This window comes from Gambusia affinis, linkage group LG18 (genome assembly GCF_019740435.1).
Source record: "Gambusia affinis linkage group LG18, SWU_Gaff_1.0, whole genome shotgun sequence".
Taxonomy (NCBI): Eukaryota; Metazoa; Chordata; class Actinopteri; order Cyprinodontiformes; family Poeciliidae; genus Gambusia; species Gambusia affinis.
In genome coordinates, this window is record NC_057885.1 from 26033316 (window position 1) to 26058328 (window position 25013).

Sequence of the window (25013 nt, forward strand, 5' to 3'; positions counted from 1 at the left end):
GGTCCGCCGCCGGACCGTTCGGGCGGGAAGGCGGGCCCTGGGCCTTTGGTTCCGTGGGTGTCAGATGGATGGATGCGTGGATGGATGGATGGGTGGATGGATGGATGGATGGATGCGTGGATGCGTGGATGCATTTATGCAGGTGAGCGATTGAGTCTCTGGCTGGCTGGCTGGCTGGCTGGAGCTCCGGTTCGATCTCCGGTTCGAGCAGGTGAGTATTCGATTACGGTCAGCGCTTCTCCCTCGTGGGAGGAGACGCGGATGGACCGGGGCCTGTCCGCGGCCGAACCGAGAGTCTCCCCAGCGATGGGGAGACTCTCGGTCCTGCTGCGGCCTTCCTCGGTCCATCCGCGACCCCCCCTTAAGCAGCGTGACCCTACCAGGGGCACGAAAAAAAACCTCAAAGAGCCCAGACTCTTTAAAGTTTTCTTTATTGTGGCCCTGGTAAGGCCACCGGACTTAAGCTTTTAATTTGCACTAAGAGCCCAGACACTTAGTGCAAAACGTGAGGTGGAAAAATTAAACGCTTAAGTCTGGTGGCCTTACCAGGGGCACGAGCCTCCAGGGGCCGCGCACTGGTTGGTGTAGTCCGCGGGGGGGTGCTTAACTGTGGGTACAAGGGGCCGAGAGGTGCGTGTGGTTGTTTGTGGGGCTCCATGTGTTTGTGGGAGCTCGTTTGAAATGTGTGGCCGGGCAGCTTGGCTCTGTCTGGGCTTGAGATGGCCCCTTGGGCCCTCTGGAGCTTAGAAATTGCACAGAGAGCCGTCTGGAGGTCTGCAGGGGTCAAATGTGAGTCTGTAAGCCCCTTTGCATGCACTATTTTCAGGGTATTTATTGATTTAAGCTCCCGGTCTGGCGGTCTGTGGCTCCATCTTGTGGGCGAAAAAAAGTACTGCGCCTTGCGGGGATCAGTGCTCTGTTTTGGGCATATAATAAAGAAATCTCCCCCCCCCAGCCGGTTGTCTGCGTGATTTTTGACAGAATGACAAAGTGTGGAGGTCTGAGGGGTCACATGGGATTAATCTAGCCTGATTCCAGGCACTGTTTCCCGGGTATTAATTAATGAAAGCTCCCTTTGACATCCATGCCTGGTTCTATGGGTGATTTTTGACAGAATAACAAAGTGTGGAGGCCTGAGGGGTCAAATTGGGATTAATCTAGCCTGATTCCAGGCACTTTTTCCCGGGTATTAATTAATGAAAGCTCCCTTTGACATCCATGCCTGGTTCTATGGGTGATTTTTGACAGAATAACAAAGTGTGGAGGCCTGGGGGCTCAAATTGGGATCAATCTAGCCTGATTCCAGGCACTTTTTCCCGGGTATTAATTAATGAAAGCTCCCTTTGACATCCATGCCTGGTTCTATGGGTGATTTTTGACAGAATAACAAAGTGTGGAGGTCTGAGGGGTCAAATTGGGATCAATCTAGCCTGATTCCAGGCACTTTTTCCCGGGTATTAATTAGGGTAAGGGTTAGGGTTAGTGCGAGTTTCCCGGGTGGCATGTGTTTCCCGTGTTATTTGACGCCGGCATGCCACTTTATGTTCCCTAGGGGCAGGGAAAGGAAAAAGCGCAACGCCGGTATACCCGTGAACGGGCCATTCGGGAGCCCTTAGTGCCATTCGGTCGGAGGCGCAATATGTGCGAAATGCACCGGATGGCGCTTGGGCATTGGGTTTTTGCGTGCCACGGGGGGTGGTGCGAAGCGTGCCCTCGGGGTATCAGGTCGGCGAGGGAGGTGGGTTAGGGTAAGGGGTTAGGGTAGGGTAGGGGAACTGATACCTCCCGTTAGAGGAGGGTGGTGCGCTGGCCCTCCAAACCGGGGGTCGTCCCCGCTCCCAATCCCCAAAAGAGCGACGGAACTGTGGACGGCGACGACGTCGCTGAACCGTCCTCCAGTCGTCTTCCATTGTGTTAGTGTGTTTTTTCTCTTCTTTTTTTATTTTTTAAAAAAAGGTTTAAACAACGAAAGGAGGGTTTCCTTTTCGGAAACAATACGTAAAAACAATAAAAATAATAAAAAAAGGAAAAAATTATTTTTTTTAAAAAAAGGAAACTAAAAGAGGGTTTCCTTTTTGGAAACTGTAAAACTTGTTTTTAAAGAAACGATTATTTTTTTTGTGCTTTTTGTTTTTTTTATATTTTTTTGTTTATTTTTTTATCTTTATTTTTAGAAAAAAGAAAAACGTATATATGTAAAAAGGCGCCCTAAACGACGTTTCGACCCTTTCCCGGGTCTTCTTCAGGTTAGGCGCTGACACAAGTTTTTAAATGAAAAAAGTCAAACAGTGGGGGAGATGCTGCCTCACCGCCTGCTGGAGCCGAAATGAGCTTGGAGCTGTTCTGCAGCTCTATTTATACTCACAACAGAGGAAGGCTCCGCCCCCTCTCTCTGTTTCTCTCCCAAAGGAACTGTTTGGAAGAGAAGATACTGCCATTAACAAGGTAGGTTTTTTAATAATAAGACTTTATGAACTTTTTATTTTTAAATTTAAAGTTAAATGAATTGAAAAAGTTTTTAGTAAGCAAAAGAAATTTTTTTTAAAAAATATATATATTTTTTTTATATACATTTATAAAAATTAAAGGTAAAAACTTTAACAGAATGTGGTTAAATGTAGAATAAAGAATGTTTTTAAAGTTAGTTTTTAAAGTTAAAATAAATTAATTAATTAATTAGCCAGAGTTGGAATGAAAGATTTTTTTGGGTGAGGTTGAGAATGAAAGAATTGGTTAGGTTTTAAAATAAATTAGGTTAGTGCGAGTTTCCCGGGTGGCATGTGTTTCCCGTGTTATTTGACGCCGGCATGCCACTTTATGTTCCCTAGGGGCAGGGAAAGGAAAAAGCGCAACGCCGGTATACCCGTGAACGGGCCATTCGGGAGCCCTTAGTGCCATTCGGTCGGAGGCGCAATATGTGCGAAATGCACCGGATGGCGCTTGGGCATTGGGTTTTTGCGTGCCACGGGGGGTGGTGCGAAGCGTGCCCTCGGGGTATCAGGGTTAGGGTAAGGGTTAGGGTTAGGGTAAGGGGAAACAAGATTATTAAATTCTGTCGCCGAAGGCGGCAGAATTTATGGTGCACAGGCCATCATTGTTTCTGCCCACCAAGAACCCACTCCCACTGTTTATTATATTAAAAAAATATATTTAACATTAGGGGTCAAAAGAGGGTTAGGGTCAAATAACTAGGTTAGGTTTAGGCATTGGTCCACAAAGGTTAGGTTTAGGATAAAAAAATAAGGGAAAGGGGATAAATAATGAATATAATAATAATAATAGTGTTATAACATGACAATATCCGAGAAAGTGTGAAATAGTATGTGGGAGGATTTGGAACTGGTAATCAGAGATGTTAATTAATTAAATTTTTCGTTAAGGCCTTTGGGATGTCTGGTTTCCAATTTGGAAATCCAAATCCTCTCGGCTCTCCGACGTTCCTGCATTGTCCACCTGGGATTGGTTTGTATCACGGTTGCAGAAACAGCCTGCCAACCATGGGATAAGAAATGCTTCACTAAATGGGTTTGTGTTTTTTTCTTTTTGAGAATATTGTGTTTGTGTTGAGCAAATCTCACTAATATAGTATTTCCTGTCTCTCCCACATATTGCATTCCACACTTTTTACAAGTTATCAGGTACACACAATTCTTGGAACGAGGGTTACCTGTACATTTGGATAGGAAGACATTTTTATTATAGGAGCTGCGCAACCATTTCAGGTGTTTGAAAAACTGCCCACCACCTCTGGATCTGGGTTGGATCACAGGTGGGATTTTAGCTTTAATTAAATGATCTCTCAGATTTTTGTTTCTCCTAAAAGCTCCAATGACTTCATATTCCCTTAACAATTGTGTTTCCAGTCAGCTTTTGAAAATTGTCCTTAATGACTTTGACCAATTTGGTTGAAGATGGAAAACGTGGTCACAAAGGGCAACAGAGGGGAAACCTGAATGGGTTTAGTTGTCAAAAATGATTTGAAGCATTTTCTTAAAAAAGAGCGACAGTACCCTCTGTTGGCCAAAGCGGAGAACAACGTTTTGGTGGCTACTTTGAAATCAGTCTCCTGAGTACAAATCCTGTGAAATCTTAACAGTTGGGATTTAATGAGTCCAGCAAAGGTATGTTTGGGGTGGAAACTGGTCTTAAACAAAAGAGCATGTGTATCGGTAGGTTTAAAAAATACTTTGATGTCCAAAATGTGATTTGTTTGAAAGTTTGGGCCTTTATATGTAGTTGTGTCTAAGAAGTCAATCGAATTTTTGTTGATATTTGATTTTAATTTTATTGATGCATTATGACCGTTCAAGATGATTAGAAAATCCTTAAAATCTGCTTCTGAATATGGCCAGATTCCCCAAATATCATCCAAAAACCTCAGATATTGGATGGGCTTTTTTGGACATTTTTCCAAAGCTGAACTCTCCCATTGAGCCATAAAGATATTGGCATAGGCAGGGGCAAATTTCTTGCCCATTGCCGTTCCTTTTATTTGAAGAAAAATTCTTTATTGAATTCAAAGTCGTTCCTGGTTAGATTTATTTCTAACAGCTGTAAGAGCTCTTTTCTGGTCTTTTTTGTCTGGAAACTTTCTAAATATGTTTCTAACTGCATCTATTCCCTCTTTGATATCAATATTTGTATAGAGACTGTCAATATCTAATGAAAATAGAAAAGAGTCTTCTGGAATCACAAGTTTTTTAACCCTCTCCACAAAGTCATAGGTGTCTTTAATGTAGCTGTCATGTTTTGTGGACAAAGGGTTCAAAAAATGATCTAAATATTCGCTGTGAAGTAAGTTTCACTGTCACAGTCAGAAACTATCGGCCTGCCAGGGGTATCTGAAATGGAACACTCCAACTGGCAGGATCTTTATGAATCTTTGGTAACATATAGAAAAGTCTCGCCCTGGGTACAGTTGAACCTAATAAATATCTTTTTTGTTTAATATTAATGAATTTCTTTATGTACAAGTTATTAATTATTTTCTCCACCATTGGGATAGTTTCCAAATAAATGGGTTTTTCCAATTTAGAATAGTAGGTTTTATCATTGAGTTGTCTGTATCCCTCCTGTAAATATTGATCCCTGTCAAATATGACAATCGCACTGCCCTTATCTGCTGGTTTTATAATTATTTCTTTATTGTTTTTAGTTCCTGTAAAGCTGCAAGTTCTTCAGGAGTAAGATTGGATTTTACATGGATGGGATGAAAGTGATTTTGAAAAAATCCTGATCAGCCTTGATAAGGGTAAGTAATTGTGGTGGAAGTTGGCCCACAGAGGCGTCCAATCGGATTTTGGAGTAAAGGGCTGAGACTCTGAAGTGGATTTGTCTTTGTAATATAAAGCCAATTTCACCCTTCGTGGTATTGTTGTATGTCAAATTTACATTGGAATTTTAACTCTTTACTGTAACCTGTAGTGGGGATAAAATTTAGACCCTTACTAAGTAAGGCACATTGTGCATCCGAAAGCTGGAAGGTTTTGGAAAGATTAATGACACTTTTCACCCCTCCCGTATACACGGGCTTGTGGGGATGTCTAGTTTACATAATCACTCCAATGTTTAAGCATGTGCATTGCGTATTTTTAGTCCAATGGACATGATCCCTTTCTGTGTCAAAATTATCCTGTGGCAGAGCAGGAATGTGGTTCTTCAAACCTGTGATGAAGTTGTTCAGGTGTTGCAGTATTCCCTGCTCCTTGGGGGGTAGCCCTAAAGAAAAGTTAATTACTGGAACGAAGATCTGTGCTTCTGGGAAGAGGTCTTGGGCCGTCTCCAAAGTTCTTTTCAGTTCGGCCACTGGTGTTCTCTTGTCCCTCTGTAACCTATTGCACAAACCAAAAGACAACACAAGTTTCTCAACCGTTACCTCAACGGTGGCTCTGTCCAGGGCGCTCTCAGCGTGGCACCATTTTGCTCCGGGAAGGCTGTCAATCTGGACACTTTTAGCTGCAAACGGTGGCATTCTGGCTACATTAGAATCTCCCACTATCACAGATTTCTGTTTAATGTGGAGATTCCAGCCCTGATGTTTTCTAGGTGTATTTGGATGTTTTTGGTGTGCAGATTTGGACCTCTGGCGAGGAAGGTGATGTAGAAGGTTCTTCCTCCGTCGCCTCCACCTGCAGATGTGTTTGGACGCTAGATCTCAACCTAGAAATGTCAATGGGGGTCAAGCTAACACGGTGAGTGGCCGCTGGATCCAGGGATCTCACTCTCACCTTGTAGTGGTCTCAAGCTAAATTCCCCTGGTTCATCTCTAATTATCTGGTTCTTTCTATCCAGAGATGGATCAGATTGGGCTGTTCGTAAAAGGGCAGAAGGTGGAGATCGAAGAGAGGGAGAGGGAGCCGACGGAGGTTGAAGATTCCTTGAAGGAGCTTCTGGCTCTCCGCCTGCATTTCCTTGTTGCTGTCCGGTCGGTCGTGAACTTCTCACCTCTCTCTGTTCCAAAGGTTCCTGTTGGGTCTCCTGAGGATACTCAAGTTCTGACTCTGAACAGAAGCTGTCCCCACCGTCGTCTTCATTAAAGATGGCCGACCACTCTTTATTCAGTTGTGGTTCAGTCATCGTGGCAACCGTTTTGAGAGGTGTGCGTTGAGGAGGAGGTGGAGCATGAACTTCAGCTGTGACTGACCTCTGATTTGCGATGGGAATGCGTGCTCTCGATGGTCCTTCCAGGGGGGATGTAGTCATCGTCCTCCGTTGGTCAGAAAGATTCCTTTCAGTCAGTCCTCTGGTGTCAGACCCTCCTCTGGTTGAACCTCTGCTCCCTTGTGGTTCTCTGGTTGGCTCTGAGGTGGATGTTCTCCTGCTTAATAATGTGGAAGATTCACCTGTGATTTGTGTCTCCCGTTCTCGTCTGGTCCTCAGAGCAGGTTGTTGCGGTGCCTCATCTGTTGATCTCAAGTCCGCCATCTTAGCAACAATCACTGCTTGGGTTTGGTCCAGTGTCTCCTCAGTGAGTCTGCGACCAAAGTTTCTTCTTGCCCAAGATGCTGCAATTTCAAAAGGGGGGCGCCAGTCAACTGTGGATAACTGAGAGAGGATTTGGACTTCTTTCTCCAAATTGAAATTATAATGATCTCGTAGAATAGTAACTGTAGTTTCTGTCCAGTTTTTAGCATTTTCTTCAATCAAAGTCTGTGTGTCCTTGTTGGGCATTGCTGGTTTAACAAAAGTGGCTAAATTTTGAGCCATCTTTTTCAAAGATGGAGGATAGTCTTTCTTTGAAACATTGTTAAGGTGATGGACAGACTTTATCAATTTATGGATGACACGAACCTTTTGTAGAAAATCTGTATCATCAGATTGAATCCGATCCGTCTGGGTTCTGTTCCGTTGTCTAGGAGACGGGTTGAAGTATCTTCTCCTCCTGTTTGGGTTTCGATCCTCTCCTTCATCTCGTCCCCTCATCCATCTGTCCTCTCTGGGTGGACGGGGGCGCGGATCTGGATATGTAGTTCTACCCGTTCGGTACCTCTGTTGTTCTCTGCGATCATTCTGCCTCCCAGCAAATCTGCCATATCTAGTGACCGTAGCGTAGCTCTGTCGTCTTTCACGGGAGGGGTAATAATTTCTGCGTGATCGCCACCTGTCTTCGTCCGGGTAGTCATTTCTGCGTATTTGTCTCCCTTCACGGGAGAAAAAGTCTCTTCTTCTGTATGTCTGTCGGTTTTCAGGGGAGGGGTACTCACTTCGGTAATATCTTTCCGGTCTGTCATCTTCATTTCTCCGGTCCCGGTTTGGCCAACCGTACTCCCTGCGACCCCTTCTCCGTTCCACTAGCATCCAGTCATCTTCATCATCAAAATGGGCCGGCATGCTTTTTCCTTTTTTAGCTTAGCTTTAGCTATAACTTCACTATGACACGTGCTAAGTATAGCTAATTGGCTACATGCTAAGGTGAAAGAACGGAGTTTAAAGTGTTGCCCAAAAAGCACTTTTAATTGTATTTCACAGCTACAAAAGCGTAGAAAAGCCAAAATTGCAACGTTTCGGATTACAATGAAACCTTCGTCAGGCTGGCTTAAGTAAACAAATAAACAATAACTTACAACAAACTGCGTTCTCAATGCGTCAGGTGCAGTCCGAAAATGCACTGTCATAACAGCATTGTAACAATGTATTCAACAGTATCCGGTGCACTGAGCCAATAGAAAAAGTCCTTTCTTGAAATTGGCGCTCCCCAAAGTAAGGAGCTTTGCCATTGGTCGCACTAGTCCAGTGCTGCGTTCAGAGACATTTAAAGTTTAAATCAGGTTACAGTAATGATATACAAATAACAGAATAAACATTTTTCCTTTACAAACAAAATAGCATTTCTTCAGAAAATATTTACATGAACACTGGAAACCGTGTTATTTCTTTATTATAAACATTCCTCTTCAGTGGTTTCCTCCTCATCCTGGAAGTGGATCCGTATCCTGTAAAATGACCCTCTTCTACCTGTTTTTAGATTTATATTAATTATGAGAGAATAGGAATCTAGGGGCAGATGGAGGCACGGGCTGGTTAGGGAAACAAGATTATTAAATTCTGTCGCCGAAGCGCAGAATTTATGGTGCACAGGCCATCATTGTTTCTGCTCACTAAGAACCCACTCCCACTGTTTATTATATTAAAAAATATATTTAACATTAGGGGTCAAAAGAGGTTAGGGTCAAATAAATAGGTTAGGTTTAGGCATTGGTCCACAAAGGTTAGGTTTAGGATAAAAAAATAAGGGAAAGGGGATAAATAATGAATATAATAATAATAATAGTGTTATAACATGACAATATCCGAGAAAGTGTGAAATAGTATGTGGGAGGATTTGGAACTGGTAATCAGAGATGTTAATTAATTAAATTTTTTAAGGCCTTTGGGATGTCTGGTTTCCAATTTGGAAATCCAAATCCTCTCGGCTCTCCGACGTTCCTGCATTGTCCACCTGGGATTGGTTTGTATCACGGTTGCAGAAACAGCCTGCCAACCATGGGATAAGAAATGCTTCACTAAATGGGTTTGTGTTTTTTTCTTTTTGAGAATATTGTGTTTGTGTTGAGCAAATCTCACTAATATAGTATTTCCTGTCTCTCCCACATATTGCATTCCACACTTTTTACAAGTTATCAGGTACACACAATTCTTGGAGAGGGTTACCTGTACATTTGGATAGGAAGACATTTTATTATAGGAGCTGCGCAACCATTTCAGGTGTTTGAAAACTGCCCACCACCTCTGGATCTGGGTTGGATCACAGGTGGGATTTTAGCTTTAATTAAATGATCTCTCAGATTTTTGTTTCTCCTAAAAGCTCCAATGACTTCATATTCCCTTAACAATTGTGTTTCCCGAGTCAGCTTTTGAAAATTGTCCTTAATGACTTTGACCAATTTGGTTGAAGATGGAGAAAACGTGGTCACAAAGGGCAACAGAGGGGAAACCTGAATGGGTTTAGTTGTCAAAAATGATTTGAAGCATTTTCTTAAAAAAGAGCGACAGTACCCTCTGTTGGCCAAAGCGGAGAACAACGTTTTGGTGGCTACTTTGAAATCAGTCTCCTGAGTACAAATCCTGTGAAATCTTAACAGTTGGGATTTAATGAGTCCAGCAAAGGTATGTTTGGGGTGGAAACTGGTCTTAAACAAAAGAGCATGTGTATCGGTAGGTTTAAAAATACTTTGATGTCCAAAATGTGATTTGTTTGAAAGTTTGGGCCTTTATATGTAGTTGTGTCTAAGAAGTCAATCAATTTTTGTTGATATTTGATTTTAATTTTATTGATGCATTATGACCGTTCAAGATGATTAGAAAATCCTTAAAATCTGCTTCTGAATATGGCCAGATTCCCCAAATATCATCCAAAAACCTCAGATATTGGATGGGCTTTTTTGGACATTTTTCCAAAGCTGAACTCTCCCATTGAGCCATAAAGATATTGGCATAGGCAGGGGCAAATTTCTTGCCCATTGCCGTTCCTTTTATTTGAAGAAAAAATTCTTTATTGAATTCAAAGTCGTTCCTGGTTAGATTTATTTCTAACAGCTGTAAGAGCTCTTTTCTGGTCTTTTTTGTCTGGAAACTTTCTAAATATGTTTCTAACTGCATCTATTCCTCTTTGATATCAATATTTGTATAGAGACTGTCAATATCTAATGAAAATAGAAAAGAGTCTTCTGGAATCACAAGTTTTTTAACCCTCTCCACAAAGTCATAGGTGTCTTTAATGTAGCTGTCATGTTTTGTGGACAAAGGGTTCAAAAAATGATCTAAATATTCGCTGTGAAGTAAGTTTCACTGTCACAGTCAGAAACTATCGGCCTGCCAGGGGGTATCTGAAATGGAACACTCCAACTGGCAGGATCTTTATGAATCTTTGGTAACATATAGAAAAGTCTCGCCCTGGGTACAGTTGAACCTAATAAATATCTTTTTTGTTTAATATTAATGAATTTCTTTATGTACAAGTTATTAATTATTTTCTCCACCATTGGGATAGTTTCCAAATAAATGGGTTTTCCAATTTAGAATAGTAGGTTTTATCATTGAGTTGTCTGTATCCCTCCTGTAAATATTGATCCCTGTCAAATATGACAATCGCACTGCCCTTATCTGCTGGTTTTATAATTATTTCTTTATTGTTTTTAGTTCCTGTAAAGCTGCAAGTTCTTCAGGAGTAAGATTGGATTTTACATGGATGGGATGAAAGTGATTTTGAAAAAATCCTGATCAGCCTTGATAAGGGTAAGTAATTGTGGTGGAAGTTGGCCCACAGAGGCGTCAATCGGATTTTGGAGTAAAGGGCTGAGACTCTGAAGTGGATTTGTCTTTGTAATATAAAGCCAATTTCACCCTTCGGTGGTATTGTTGTATGTCAAATTTACATTGGAATTTTAACTCTTTACTGTAACCTGTAGTGGGGATAAAATTTAGACCCTTACTAAGTAAGGCACATTGTGCATCCGAAAGCTGGAAGGTTTTGGAAAGATTAATGACACTTTTCACCCCCTCCCGTATACACGGGCTTGTGGGGATGTCTAGTTTACATAATCACTCCAATGTTTAAGCATGTGCATTGCCGTATTTTTAGTCCAATGGACATGATCCCTTTCTGTGTCAAAATTATCCTGTGGCAGAGCAGGAATGTGGTTCTTCAAACCTGTGATGAAGTTGTTCAGGTGTTGCAGTATTCCCTGCTCCTTGGGGGGTAGCCCTAAAGAAAAGTTAATTACTGGAACGAAGATCTGTGCTTCTGGGAAGAGGTCTTGGGCCGTCTCCAAAGTTCTTTTCAGTTCGGCCACTGGTGTTCTCTTGTCCCTCTGTAACCTATTGCACAAACCAAAAGACAACACAAGTTTCTCAACCGTTACCTCAACGGTGGCTCTGTCCAGGGCGCTCTCAGCGTGGCACCATTTTGCTCCGGGAAGGCTGTCAATCTGGACACTTTTAGCTGCAAACGGTAGGGTTAGTGCGAGTTTCCCGGGTGGCATGTGTTTCCCGTGTTATTTGACGCCGGCATGTCACTTTATGTTCCCTAGGGGCAGGGAAAGTAAAAAGCGCAACGCCGGTATACCCGTGAACGGGCCATTCGGGAGCCCTTAGTGCCATTCGGTCGGAGGCGCAATATGTGCGAAATCCACCGGATGGCGCTTGGGAGGGAGGTTGGGGGGGGGGGGTGTGGGGGGGGGAGGGGGGGTGCGTGGTGCCACGGGGGGTGCCACATGGCTATCAAGCGAGTGTTTGAGTGTTAGGGCACGTGGTGGGGACATGTCCGGGCGTGTCCGCCATGCCGTGCCACGGGGGGGTGCCACATGGCTATCAAGCGAGTGTTTGAGCGTTAGGGCACGTGGTGGGGACATGTCCGGGCGTGTCCGCCATTCCGTGCCACGGGGGGGTGCCACATGGCTATCAAGCGAGTGTTTGAGCGTTAGGGCACGTGGTGGGGACATGTCGGGGCGTGTCGGCCATGATGCCGTGCAACGGGGGGTGCCACATGGCCATCAAGCGAGTGTTTGAGCGTTAGGGCACGTGGTGGGGACATGTCGGGGCGTGTCGGGCCATGATGCCGCGACGGGGTGCCACATGGCTATCAAGCGAGTGTTTGAGCGTTAGGGCACGTGGTGGGGACATGTCCGGGCGTGTCCGCCATGCCGTGCCACGAGGGCATGTGCGCCGTGGCTCCTTTGTGGCAAGGGCCGGCGGGTCAAGTTTTGGGGTCAAGTTTAGGGTGTGTGTGTGTGTGTGTGTGTGTGTGTGTGTGTGTGTGTGTGTGTGTGTGTGTGTGTGTCGGGTAAAAGAGCCCCATGTTGTGCCCTGGTTTCTCTGTAGTTCAAGTCTGGGGTTGAGATCTGCTCTCGGTCCAGTGTTCCTGGCCTGGTTCATTCATGTACATGTTTCCACTCAATATGTGTGCGTGTGTGTGTGTGTGTGTGTGTGTGTGTGTCTCTGTCTGTCCTGAGCTCCAGAGGCCCGCTCCGCGGGCCTCTGGTGCTCTGAACCTGGGCAAAAGAGCCCCATGTTGTGCCCTTGTTTCTCTGTAGTTCAAGTCTGGGGTTGAGATCTGCTCTCGGTCCAGTGTTCCTGGCCTGGTTCATTCATGTACATGTTTCCACTCAATATGTGTGCGTGTGTGTGTGTGTGTGTGTGTGTGTCTCTGTCTGTCCTGAGCTCCAGAGGCCGCTCATGGGCCTCTGGTGCTCTGAACCTGGGCAAAAGAGCCCCATGTTGTGCCCTTGTTTCTCTGTAGTTCAAGTCTGGGGTTGAGATCTGCTCTCGGTCCAGTGTTCCTGGCCTGGTTCATTCATGTACATGTTTCCACTCAATATGTGTGTGTGTCTGTGTGTGTGTGTGTGTGTCTGTGGCGAGCACCAGAGGCCCGCGGAGCGGGCCTCCTAGCTCCCGCCGGGGCCTGCACGAGGGCGCAGGCGTGTCCTTTGTGGCAGGGGTTAAAAGGGCTCCGTGTGGTGCCCCGGTTCTGCGGAGGTCGGGCGTCGGGGTCAAGTCGGGTTCCCCGGAGCCTCCTATTCCTCCGGGGGTGGGAGGGGGAGGTCAGCGCGCCCCCTAGCTGCCGCCAGGGCCTTGCCACGAGGGCACGTGCGCAGCTTCTCCTTTGTGGCACAGCCCTAACCCGTTTGCGGGTTAAAAGAGCTCCGTGTGGTGCCCCGGTTCTGCGGAGGTCGGGCGTTGGGGTCAAGTCGGGTTCCCCGGAGCCTCCTATTCCTCCGGGGGTGGGAGGGGGAGGTCAGCGCGCCCCCTAGCTGCCGCCAGAGTTTTGCCACGAGGGTACGTGCGCCGCTTCTCCTTTGTGGCAACGTCGGCGGGTCAAGTTTTGGGGTCAAGTTTAGGGTGTGTGTCTGTGTGTAGGGTGTGTGTTTGTGTGTGAGTGTGTGTGTGTGTGTGTGTGTGTGTGTGTGTGTGTGTGTGTGTGTGTGTCGGGTAAAAGAGCCCCATGTTGTGCCCTGGTTGTCTGTAGGTCAAGTCTGGGGTTGAGATCTGGTCTCGGTCCAGTGTTCCTGGCCTGGTTCATTCATGTACATGTTTCCACTCAATATGTGTGTGTGTGTGTGTGTGTGTGTGTGTGTGTGTGTGTGTGTCGGGTAAAAGAGCCCCATGTTGTGCCCTGGTTGTCTGTAGGTCAAGTCTGGGGTTGAGATCTGGTCTCGCTCCAGTGTTCCTGGCCTGGTTCATTCATGTACATGTTTCCACTCAATATGTGTGTGTGTGTGTGTGTGTGTGTGTGTGTCTCTCCCGAGCACCGGAGGCCCGCTTTGCGGGCCCCTGGTGCTCTATTCCCGGGCAAGAGAGCCCCATGTTGAGCCCTGGATGTCTGTAGGTCAAGCCTGGGGTTGAGATCTGGTCTCGCTCCAGTGTTCCTGGCCCTGTTTATTTATGTACATGTTTCCACTGAAAATGTGTGTGTGTGTGTGTGTGTCTCTCCCGAGCACCAGAGGCCCGCTCCGCGGGCACCAGAGGCCCGCTCCGCGGGCCTCTGGTGCTCTGTTCCCGGGCAAAAGAGCCCCATGTTGTGCCCTGGTTTCTCTGTAGGTCAAGCCTGGGGTTGAGATCTGGTCTCACTCCAGTGTTCCTGGCCCTGTTTATTTATGTACATGTTTCCACTGAAAATGTGTGTGTGTGTGTGTGTGTGTCTCTCCCGAGCACCAGAGGCCCGCTCCACGGGCCTCTGGTGCTCTGAACCTGGGCAAAAGAGCCCCATGTTGTGCCCTTGTTTCTCTGTAGTTCGAGTCTGGGGTTGAGATCTGCTCTCGGTCCAGTGTTCCTGGCCTGGTTCATTCATGTACATGTTTCCACTCAATATGTGTGTGTGTCTGTGTGTGTGTGTGTCTGTGGCGAGCACCAGAGGCCCGCGGAGCGGGCCTCCTAGCTCCCGCCGGGGCCACAGGGCGCAGCGCTGCTTGTCCTTTGTGGCAGGGGTTAAAAGGGCTCCGTGTGGTGCCCCGGTTCTGCGGAGGTCGGGCGTCGGGGTCAAGTCGGGTTCCTCGGAGCCTCCTATTTCTCCGGAGGTGGGAGGGGGAGGTCAGCGCGCCCCCTAGCTGCGGCCAGAGCCTTGCCACGAGGGCACCTGCGCCGCTTCTCCTTTGTGGCAGTTCCCTAACCCGTTTGCGTGTTAAAAGAGCTCCGTGTTGCGCGGCGGTTCTCCGTAGGCGGAGCGTCGGGGTCAAGTCGGGTTCCCCGGAGCCTCCTATTTCTCCGGAGGTGGGAGGGGGAGGTCAGCGCGCCCCCTAGCTGCGGCCAGAGCCTTGCCACGAGGGCACCTGCGCCGCTTCTCCTTTGTGGCAACGTCGGCAGGTCAAGCTTTGAGGTCAAGTTCAGGGTGTGTGCGTGTGTGTGTGTCTGGGTGTGTGTGTGTGTGTGTGTGTGTGTGTGCGTGCGTGCGTGCGTGTGTGCGTGTGTGTGTGTGTCTGTGTGTGTGTGTGGGTCAAGCCTGGGGTTGAGATCTGGTCTCGCTCCAGTGTTCCTGGCCTTGTTCATTTATGTACATGTTTCCACTCAATATCTGTGTGTGTGTGTGTGTGTGTGTGTGTGTGTGTGTGTGTGTGTGTGTTCCCGGGCAAAAGAGCCCCATGTTGTGCCCCGGTTCTCTGGAGGTCAAGTGTACATGCACATACATGGGCTGACGGTGCTTATATGTGATGGGAGGGAGGGAGAAAGAAAAGGAAAGGAAAAGCAAAAGAGAACCCTAACCTAACCTAAGCGGCAAAACCGTTGGTGAAACGGTTAGTAGCGCAGAGTAAGCCGAGCACTGTGGCAGGCGGGACTCTTGCCCAGGAACTCCCTCACGGCACCGCCAGGCTACTAGAACCGAGCACAGTGCTTATGACGGACGAATGACTTTGTCCCGAGCGAGCACAGTGCGCTGCCACCACTATTTAGGGCATTGGGTCGGTGGTGGTTTGGTGGGTGGGTGGGTGGGTGGGTGGGTTGTGCGCTGTGCCCTGTGCGCTGTGCCCTGTGCCCTGCCATTCCGGCCTGTCGGGCGGGGTGTCCCCTGTGGCAGCGGAGCGCCACGTGGTCATGGGCTTGCCATTTCGGACACCCTAACCTGGTGTCCTCTGCGGCAGAGCGCGCCACGTGGTCAGGGTGGCTGTTGTGGGTGTCGGGCTTGCCATTTCGGACACCCTAACCTGGTGTCCTCTGCGGCAGAGCGCGCCACGTGGTCAGGGTGGCTGTTGTGGGTGTCGGGCTTGCCATTTCGGACACCCTAACCTGGTGTCCTCTGCGGCAGAGCGCGCCACGTGGTCAGGGTGGCTGTTGTGGGTGTGGGGCCTGCCATTTCGGACACCCTAACCTGGTGTCCTCTGCGGCAGAGCGCGCCACGTGGTCAGGGTGGCTGTGGGGCCTGCCATTTCGGCCCGTCGGGCGGGTTGTCCCCTGTGGCATGCCATTTCGGGCTGCCAGAAGAGGGCGGCGGCGGCGGCGGCAAAAGAAGAGAAGAGAAGAGAAAAGAAAAGAAGAGAAAAGAAAAGAAAAGAAAAGAAAAGAAAACGTGGCAGCCGAGGCTGGATTCGAACAAGGTATCTCCCGTTTACAGGGTGAGGTTCCTATCCACTCGGCTACCACGGGTGTATATCGACGGTGCTCATAGTGCTTTTCAGTGTGTTTTTGATTTTGTAAATAGATGTTCATTCTTGTTTTTTCAATTTGTTCATAACTGTTTTATAAGTGTGTTTTCGATTTTGTAAATAAATGTTCACTCTTGTTCAAGAAAAGTCTTCCTTTATTTTAAGAACATTAGTCTTCAACATAGCAGAATTTTCTTATTCTCCAAAATTGCACATTGATCAGTAAACATCCGGTTTCACTTCTTCTGGAGCTGCACCACTCTTGGAAGAAGGAAAGAAAGAAGGAAAGGTAAGAGATTGAAAAGTTCCCATGAATGGGAATGGGATTCAACGACACTTAGTGTAACTTACCTGTGTTGCTGCAACCACGGACACGGGTCTCCCCTTCCCTGATGACAGCTAGCTGCAAGCAGCTAGCTGTCATTCGGGAATAGGGATAGGTTCTCCTCAATGGCACTCCCCTGATTCGCTGCAATAAGGGAGACCCTAACTCCATTCCCTGATGACAGCTAGCTGCTTGCAGCTAGCTGTCATTCGGGAATAGGGATAGGTTCTCCTCAATGGCACTCCCCTGATTCGCTGCAATAAGGGAGACCCTAACTCCATTCCCTGATGACAGCTAGCTGCAAGCAGCTAGCTGTCATTCGGGAATAGGGATAGGTTCTCCTCAATGGCACTCCCCTGATTCGCTGCAATAAGGGAGACCCTAACTCCATTCCCTGATGACAGCTAGCTGCAAGCAGCTAGCTGTCATTCGGGAATAGGGATAGGTTCTCCTCAATGGCACTCCCCTGATTCGCTGCAATAAGGGAGACCCTAACTCCATTCCCTGATGACAGCTAGCTGCAAGCAGCTAGCTGTCATTCGGGAATAGGGATAGGGTCTCCTCAATGGCACTCCCCTGATTCGCTGCAATAAGGGAGACCCTAACACCTCAGTCATTGATGCCCGCCATACAGGAATATGAGTGACTTCTCCCATAAGGGAAATCCCCCCCCAGAGCAGGGGGGGCTTTGGAGAACGTTCTACCTGGTTCTGTTTATCCGTCCCGGCGTGTGGGAGGGTCCGAGCCCACTTTTGGCCCAATCAAGGCACGGGAACCGCCCTTTTAGCCCCTTTGAAGTTTGTTTCCCGAATTGCATAATTCCCATGGTGAATGACGCCCGGATGGCAAATGACTTGCAATCTGGGAGTCCTACATGGTTGTCCCGTAAGGCAAACCCCCCCCCAGAGCGGGGGGGGGCTTCGGAGAACGTCGTGCCTTGAGTCGTTTATCCGTCCCGTCGTGTGGGAGGGTCCGAGCCTACTTTTGGCCCACTCAAGGCACGGGAACCCCCCTTTTAGCCCCTTTGAATGTCGTTTCCCTTAGGATCCCATGGTGAATGACGCCGAAAGTGCAGTTTAGGGGTGTGTATGGCTGCCATCCGGGAATAGGTTCCCGGTGTCCCTAATTGCACTTACCTGATTCGCTGACACCAGGGAGACCCTAACCCGGTTCCCTTATGGCTGCCATACTGGAATAGGTTCCGGGTGTCCCTGATTGCACTTACCTGATTCGCTGACACCGGGGAGACCCTAACCCGGTTCCCTTATGGCTGCCATCCTGGAATAGGTTCCGGGTGTCCCTGATTGCACTTACCTGATTCGCTGACACCAGGGAGACCCTAACCCGGTTCCCCTATGGCTGCCATCCTGAATAGGTTCCGGTGTCCCTGATTGCACTTACCTGATTCGCTGACACCGGGGAGACCCTAACCCGGTTCCCCTATGGCTGCCATCCTGGAATAGGTTCCGGGTGTCCCTGATTGCACTTACCTGATTCGCTGACACCAGGGAGACCCTAACCCGGTTCCCCTATGGCTGCCATCCTGGAATAGGTTCCGGGTGTCCCTGATTGCACTTACCTGATTCGCTGACACCAGGGAGACCCTAACCCGGTTCCCCTATGGCTGCCATCCTGGAATAGGTTCCGGGTGTCCCTGATTGCACTTACCTGATTCGCTGACACCAGGGAGACCCTAACCCGGTTCCCTTATGGCTGCCATCCTGGAATATGTTCCGGGTGTCCCTGATTGCACTTACCTGATTCGCTGACACCAGGGAGACCCTAACCCGGTTCCCCTATGGCTGCCATCCTGGAATATGTTCTGGGTTTCCCTAATTGCACTTACCTGATTCGCTGACACCAGGGACACCCTAACCTCGTTCCCGGATGCCAGCTAGCTTCCAGCTAGCAAGAAGCTAGCTGGCTGCCACCCGGGAATGGGTTCCGGGTGTCCTCAATGGCCCTCCCCTGATTCGCCGCAATAAGGGAGACCCTAACTCCATTCCCGAATGCCAGCTAGCTTCCAGCTAGCTTCTTGCTAGCTGGCTGCCACCCGGGAATGGGTTCCGGGTGTCCCTAATTGCACTTACCTGATTCGCTGACACCAGGGACACCCTAACTTTGTTCCCGGATGCCAGCTAGCTTCCAGCTAGCTTCGTGCTAGCTAGCTGCCACCCGGGAATGGGTTCCAGGTGTCCCTAATTGCACTTACCTGATTCGCTGCCATCGGGGACACCCTAACCTCGTTCCCGGATGCCAGCTAGCTTCCAGCTAGCAAGAAGCTAGCTGGCTGCCACCCGGGAATGGGTTCCGGGTGTCCTCAATGGCCCTCCCCTGATTCGCCGCAATAAGGGAGACCCTAACTCCATTCCCGAATGACAGCTAGCTAGCTTCCTGCTAGCTAGCTGCCACCCGGGAATGGCTTCAGGGTGTCCTCAATGGCCCTCCCCTGATTCGCTGCCATCGGGGACACCCTAACCTCGTTCCCGGATGCCAGCTAGCTTCCAGCTAGCTTCGTGCTAGCTAGCTGCCATCCGGGAATAGGTTCCGGGTGTCCCTAATTGCACTTACCTGATTCGCTGCCATCGGGGACCCAAAACGGCAGAGACTTATGTCCATGAAAAGAGGTAGTCGTTCAGGATCATTGGCATATGAACATGAATTACCACCCCTCTTGTTATTGCTTGTCATCTCCGGGAATCGTACCCCGGTCTTCGGAACGACAGTCTGGGGTGTTAACCTCACGACTGTGGTCACCCCTGTCATAAGAACTATGAAGTGCTTATGTCTTGCAGGTCTGCCACGTGGGTAGCTAAAGCGCTTCTATCCTAAATGACTAAAGGACCAGGCTGGATTCGATCCCCGCCCTCCCGATTGGGAGTCCTGTACCTTAACCACTGTGCCACGGGGGAGGCACACTGTTAAAATACGTCCTCGTGGTTTTATCTTGGATGCACCCCAAATGGCAAGTCCATTGAGAATGATACCTCCCTGGCAAGTCCCATTGAGTTTGATGCCGAGATTGCAAGCCCCATGGTGAAATGTGACCAAGTGTGACTTACATTGACCTTGATACCGATATTGCAAGCGATTTTGATACCTACGTGGCACCTTACCAGGGGCACGAACTTCCGGGGCGCGCGCCTGGAGGGTCTAGTCCGCGGAGGGGTGCTTAAGTGTGCCATATCGTCGGAGGGGCGTGCCATACGGGGGTAAGGTAGGTTAGGGTAGGTTAGGGTTATGGGGGGGATGCCCGGCCGCTTGCACGGCTGCTGGCACTGGGGTCTGGCACTGGGGTCTGGCACTGGGGGCTTCCCGGATCCTTCCTGGGGGTGTGAGCGTGCCATATGGTGGGAAGAGGTGTGCCATACGAGTGGATGTTGGGTTAGGGTAGGTTAGGGCTATGGGGGGATGCACTGCGGGCTTCCCGGATCCCTCCTGGGGTTGTGATGTTGCCATATGGTGGGAAGAGGTTTGCCATACGAGTGGATGTTGGGTTAGGGTAGGTTAGGGCTATGGGGGGATGCACTGCGGGCTTCCCGGAGCCCTCGTGGGGTTGGCATCTTGCCATTCGGTCGGAAGAGGTTTGCCATACAAGTGGATGTTGGGTTAGGGCAATGGGGGGATGCACTGCGGCTTGCCCGGAGTCTGTTGCGGGCTTCCCGGATCCCTCGTGGGGTTGGCATCTTGCCATTCGGTCGGAAGAGGTTTGCCATACGAGTGGATGTTGGGTTAGGGCAATGGGGGGGATGCACTGCGGGCTTCCTGGAGCCCTCCTGGGGGTGTTATCTTGCCATATGGTCGGAAGAGGTTTGCCATACGAGTGGATGTTGGGTTAGGGCAATGGGGGGATGCACTGCGGCTTGCCTGGAGTCTGTTGCGGGCTTCCCGGAGCCCTCGTGGGGTTGGCATCTTGCCATATGGTCGGAAGAGGTTTGCCATACGAGTGGATGTTGGGTTAGGGCAATGGGGGGGATGCACTGGGGGCTTCCCGGATCCCTCGTGGGGTTGGCATCTTGCCATTTGGTCGGCAGAGGTGTGCCATACGAGTGGATGTTGGGTTAGGGTAGGTTAGGGCTATGGGGGGATGCACTGCGGGCTTCCTGGAGCCCTCCTGGGGTTGTGATCTTGCCATATGGTCGGAACAGGTTTGCCATACGAGTGGATGTAGCCACACACACACACACACACACACAGACAAGTCAATATTGGCCTGATAGCGCTTATGTCTTGTAGGTCCCATTGAGTTTGATACTGGCTGGAAGCAAGCTGCCATTCGGGAATAGGGATGGGTTCTCCTCAATGGCCCTCCCCTGATTCGCTGCAATAAGGGAGACCCTAACTCCATTCCCGGATGACAGCTAGCTGCAAGCAGCTAGCTGTCATTCGGGAATAGGGATGGGGTCTCCTCAATGGCCCTCCCCTGATTCGCTGCAATAAGGGAGACCCTAACTCCCTTCCCGGAGTGCGTGCGCGTGCATGTGCATGTGTGCGCGCGCGTGCGCGCGCCTGTGTGTGCGCGTGCACGTGCCTCTGTGTGCGCGTGCCTGTGCGCGCGTGCGCGTGCCCGTGTGCGCGTGCGTGAGACTTACCTTGACATTGATACCGGTATTGCAAGTCCCCGTTGACCTTTATACCGAAATGACAGTTCATGTGGAGACAAACCGACAAAGTGTGACTTACCTTTACATTGATACCAGTATGGCAGGTCCGGTTGATTTTGATACCGAAATGACAGTTTCTATGAGTTTGACGCCCATCTTGCACGGTCCCCGTCGACTCTGATACCGAGATGACAGTTTCTATGAGTTTGACGCCCATCTTGCACGGTCCCCGTCGACTCTGATACCGAGATGACAGTTTCTATGAGTTTGACGCCCATCTTGCACGGTCCCCGTCGATTTTGATACCAAAATGACAGTTTCTATGAGTTTGACGCCCATCTTGCACGGTCCCCGTCGATGTTGATACCGAAATGACAGGTCCTGTGTGTGGAGAGGAAAAAAACGACAAAGTGTGACTTACCTTGAAGTTGATGCCGGGATGGCAGGTCCTCGCTGATTTTGATACCGGGATGACATGTTCGACGATTTTGACGCCCGGGTGGCAGATTCCCGTCGATTTTGATACCGAGATGACATATCCCGTAGAGTTTGACGCCCGGGTGGCACGGTCCCCGTCGATTTTGATACCGAGATGACAGTTTGTATGAGTTTGACGCCCGTCTGGCACGTTCCCCGTTGATTTTGATACCGAGATGACACGCTGGACGAGTTTGACGCCCGGGTGGCAGATTCCCGTCGATTTCGATACCGGGATGACATCTCCCGTTGAGTTTGACGCCCGTCTGGCACGGTCCCCGTCGATTTTGATACCGAGATGACAGTTTGTATGAGTTTGACGCCCGTCTGGCACGTCCCCCGTTTATTTTGATACCGGGATGACATGTTTGACGAGTTTGACGCCCGGGTGGCATATTTCGGTCGAGCTTGACACCGGAATGGCAGGCCCCGTTCATTTTGATGCCCGTGTGGCAAAACCGGAGACCGATACGCCATAACGGGGCCTGATACCGAGATGGCATATCCCCCGTGTAAATGTATACCGACGTGACAATACGCCATCTGGCGGCGCGGGTCGGTATTGCGCCCTGATCTGCCATTTGGGGGGATCCCGGGCCGAAACCCGCCGACTTTGCCGGCGGCGCGCGGCTCCTGAAATCCGGTAGGGCGGGTCACGCGGGGGCCCCCCGATTTTGGCCGGGTCCCGGCCCCGGGACGTCAGCCTTGCCAGGCGTTCAGCGCCCTAAAATGCTCCCAATTGTACAAGTTTTTGGGGGTCACCCTGAATGGGGTTAGGGTTAGGGTTAGGGTTAGGGTTAGGGTTAGGGTAAGGGTTAGGGTTAGGGTTAGGGTTAGGGTTAGGGTAAGGGTTAGGGTTAGGGTAAGGGTTAGGGTTAGGGGTTAGGGTTAGGGTTAGGGTTAGGGTTAGGGTTAGGGTTAGGGTTAGGGTTAGGGTTAGGGTTAGGGTTAGGGTAGGGTAGGGTTAGGGGTAAGGGTTAGGGTAGGGTAGGGTTAGGGTTAGGGTTAGGATAAGGGATGTGGTTTGAACCTTGTTTGAACCGCTCTCTTACGCCCATAATCCGGCCTACGGTCATCTTGGTTCATCCAAGGTAATGCGCTCTCACTCGAGATCATACAGCTAGCCTGAATGACTGGACCCTGTCTTATAGGTGTTTATGTGCAATGGTTAACAAGTAACCTGATCTGTGATGTGCTGTGTAAGTGCAAAGTGGATGCCTGTTTAGTGGGACCAGCCCAAACTAAACCATGAGTGTATTGTCATGTGCTGTATAGAGAAAAAGAATACAAACTAATAATAATACTACATAATAACAAACAAAAGAAATATATTAATAATAATAAAATAAAAAATAATAATCATAAATAAAATAAGTAATTGGTTAGGATTTAAAACTAAAAATATATTAAGTTTCAAATAAAATAAGAAAATTTATGGTATAGAGTCCACAATTATATTGTGGTAAAAGGCCAAATTCAATTGGTTAGGTTTAGAATAAGAGTTATAGTGAGTTCCAATATTGATTGGTTGTGTTTTAAGGTCAAAGGTCATGATGAATTTCAAACATAAGTTAATTAGTTATATTTAGAGGATTGGGGTATGGTGAGGTACAAAAATTCAAGTTTCATTAAATTTGGAGTCCATAGTAAGAGTGGATTTTCAAGTCTAATTTAATTGGTTAAGTTAAAAATCCAGGTAGTGAAGAGTTTCCAAATTCTTACCTGGTAACCTTAAAGGAACTGGATCATAATGGCATTAAAATCCAAATTAAATGGTTAATTATGTAGTTAAAGGGTATGGTAAGCTTTTCACTTTTCGATTAGTAAATTAGATTTAGAGTCAGCAATTCCTCAAATTGTCTGTTTGGTGGGATCACAACAAAAATCACCCATGAGTGTATTATCCTGTGTTAAATAGAGAAAAGGAATAAAAAATAATAAATCAAAATAGTGAATAATAGCAAACAAAAACAAAAATAATTTTTGTGTCAGAATTTAGAGCTAAAAATTTTTTAAAAATACTATTAAAGATACAACTAAAACTAAAGAAGGTTTAGGATTAGAATCCACAGTTCCTGTGATACAAAACCAAACTCAATTGGTTAGGTTTAGAATAAAGGTAAGAGTGAATTCCCAAATTGATTAGTTGTGTTTTTAAGGTCAAGGGTCATAATGAGTCTCAAACCTAAGTTAATTGGTTAGCATTAGAGGATTGGGGTGTGTTGAAGTTCAAAGGCTTCAAATTCCATTAAATTTAAAATTAATAGTAAAAGCGGATTCTAAGGAGTAGATTAATTGGTTAGGTTAAGAATCAAGGTTATGATGTGTTTCTAAGTTTTCAACTAAAAGTGTTAAAGGATCCAGGTCTTAGTAAGGTTTAAAATTACCAATTAATTAATTAAATTATGTATTTAAAGGATATGGTGGGGTTTTTTATTTTCTGATTACCTAAACATATTTAGAGTCCGCAATTTCTTAAGAAAAGGGCCAAACTTAATTGGATTTAATAAAGGTTTTAGTGAATTATCCACTTAATTGGGTGTGTTTTTATGGAGCAAGGGACATAATAAGTTAATTGGTTAGGTTTTGAGTCAACAGGTGTGGTGAAATTAAGGATCTAAATTATTGAGTTCTGGCCATTACAGTTTTAGGCCTAGGAAGTTTTTTATTGTTTGAATGTAATTGGTTAGATTTAGTATCAGACGTTTCGATGGATTTCCAGGTTCAAACTGTTATGTATTAAGGTCAAGGGTCATATAGCATAAGTAAGTATTTCTAAAATAATTAGTTACATATTAAGGCTAAAAATTATAGTGAAGTTAAAAATTCAATCTATAAATTATATTCAGAGTCAACCTTTATATCAAGGTTGAAGATCTAATTTAAATAGTTAAGTCTTAGAAAGTTAAGTTTTAGAATAAAATTTATAATGAGTTTCAAAATTAATTGATTGTCTTTAAGGTCAAAGGTCATAATGAACTTCTCAGATACAAGGTAAATTGGTTAATTTTAGAGTCAGAAAAAACCTAAAAAAGTTCAAGATCCTAATCAACTCGGTTTGAAGTGAACAGTTAAAGCGAGTCTTAAGGCCTAGTTTAATTGGTTAAGTTCAAAATAGGAGGTTATGAAGAGTTTAAAATATCAGTTAGCCATGTTTTCGGACCAAGATCATGAGGTTCAACATATTACTTAGTTAGTTAGATTATGTGGTTGGAGGACCTGGTAAGTTTTGTACTTTTCTATTAATTAATTAGATTTCAAGTCAACAATTTTCTCCAAAATTCACTATCAAAATTAATTGTGTTTAATACAGATTATAGTGAGTTTCAAAATTAATTGGTTGTGTTTTAGATCTAGGGTATATACTGAGCTTTAAAAATACGAGTTTATGAATTAAATTTGGAGTCAAAAGGTGTGATAAAGTAAAAATACCCAATTACTCAAGTTTAATATTAAAAATATAAACAAGGTTTCAGGCTTCCCTTAATTGGTTAGTTTTAGTATCAAAGATTATGATGGATTTAAACGTTTAACTAG

The 25013-nt window shown here is 47.3% G+C and overlaps 1 protein-coding gene across 1 annotated transcript; it reads right to left on the reverse strand.

Annotated features, from left to right (window-relative positions):
* Positions 1-6935: 6935 nt before the first annotated feature.
* LOC122820319 (pre-mRNA-splicing factor cwc25-like) lies at positions 6936-7931 on the reverse strand. Its single transcript, XM_044097650.1, has 2 exons — positions 7291-7931; positions 6936-7004 (listed from the first exon to the last, which is right to left on the reverse strand). Exons 1-2 carry the CDS (start codon positions 7828-7830, stop codon positions 6936-6938), a joined length of 609 nt encoding a protein of 202 aa, XP_043953585.1. The 5' UTR covers positions 7831-7931.
* Positions 7932-25013: the final 17082 nt, after the last annotated feature.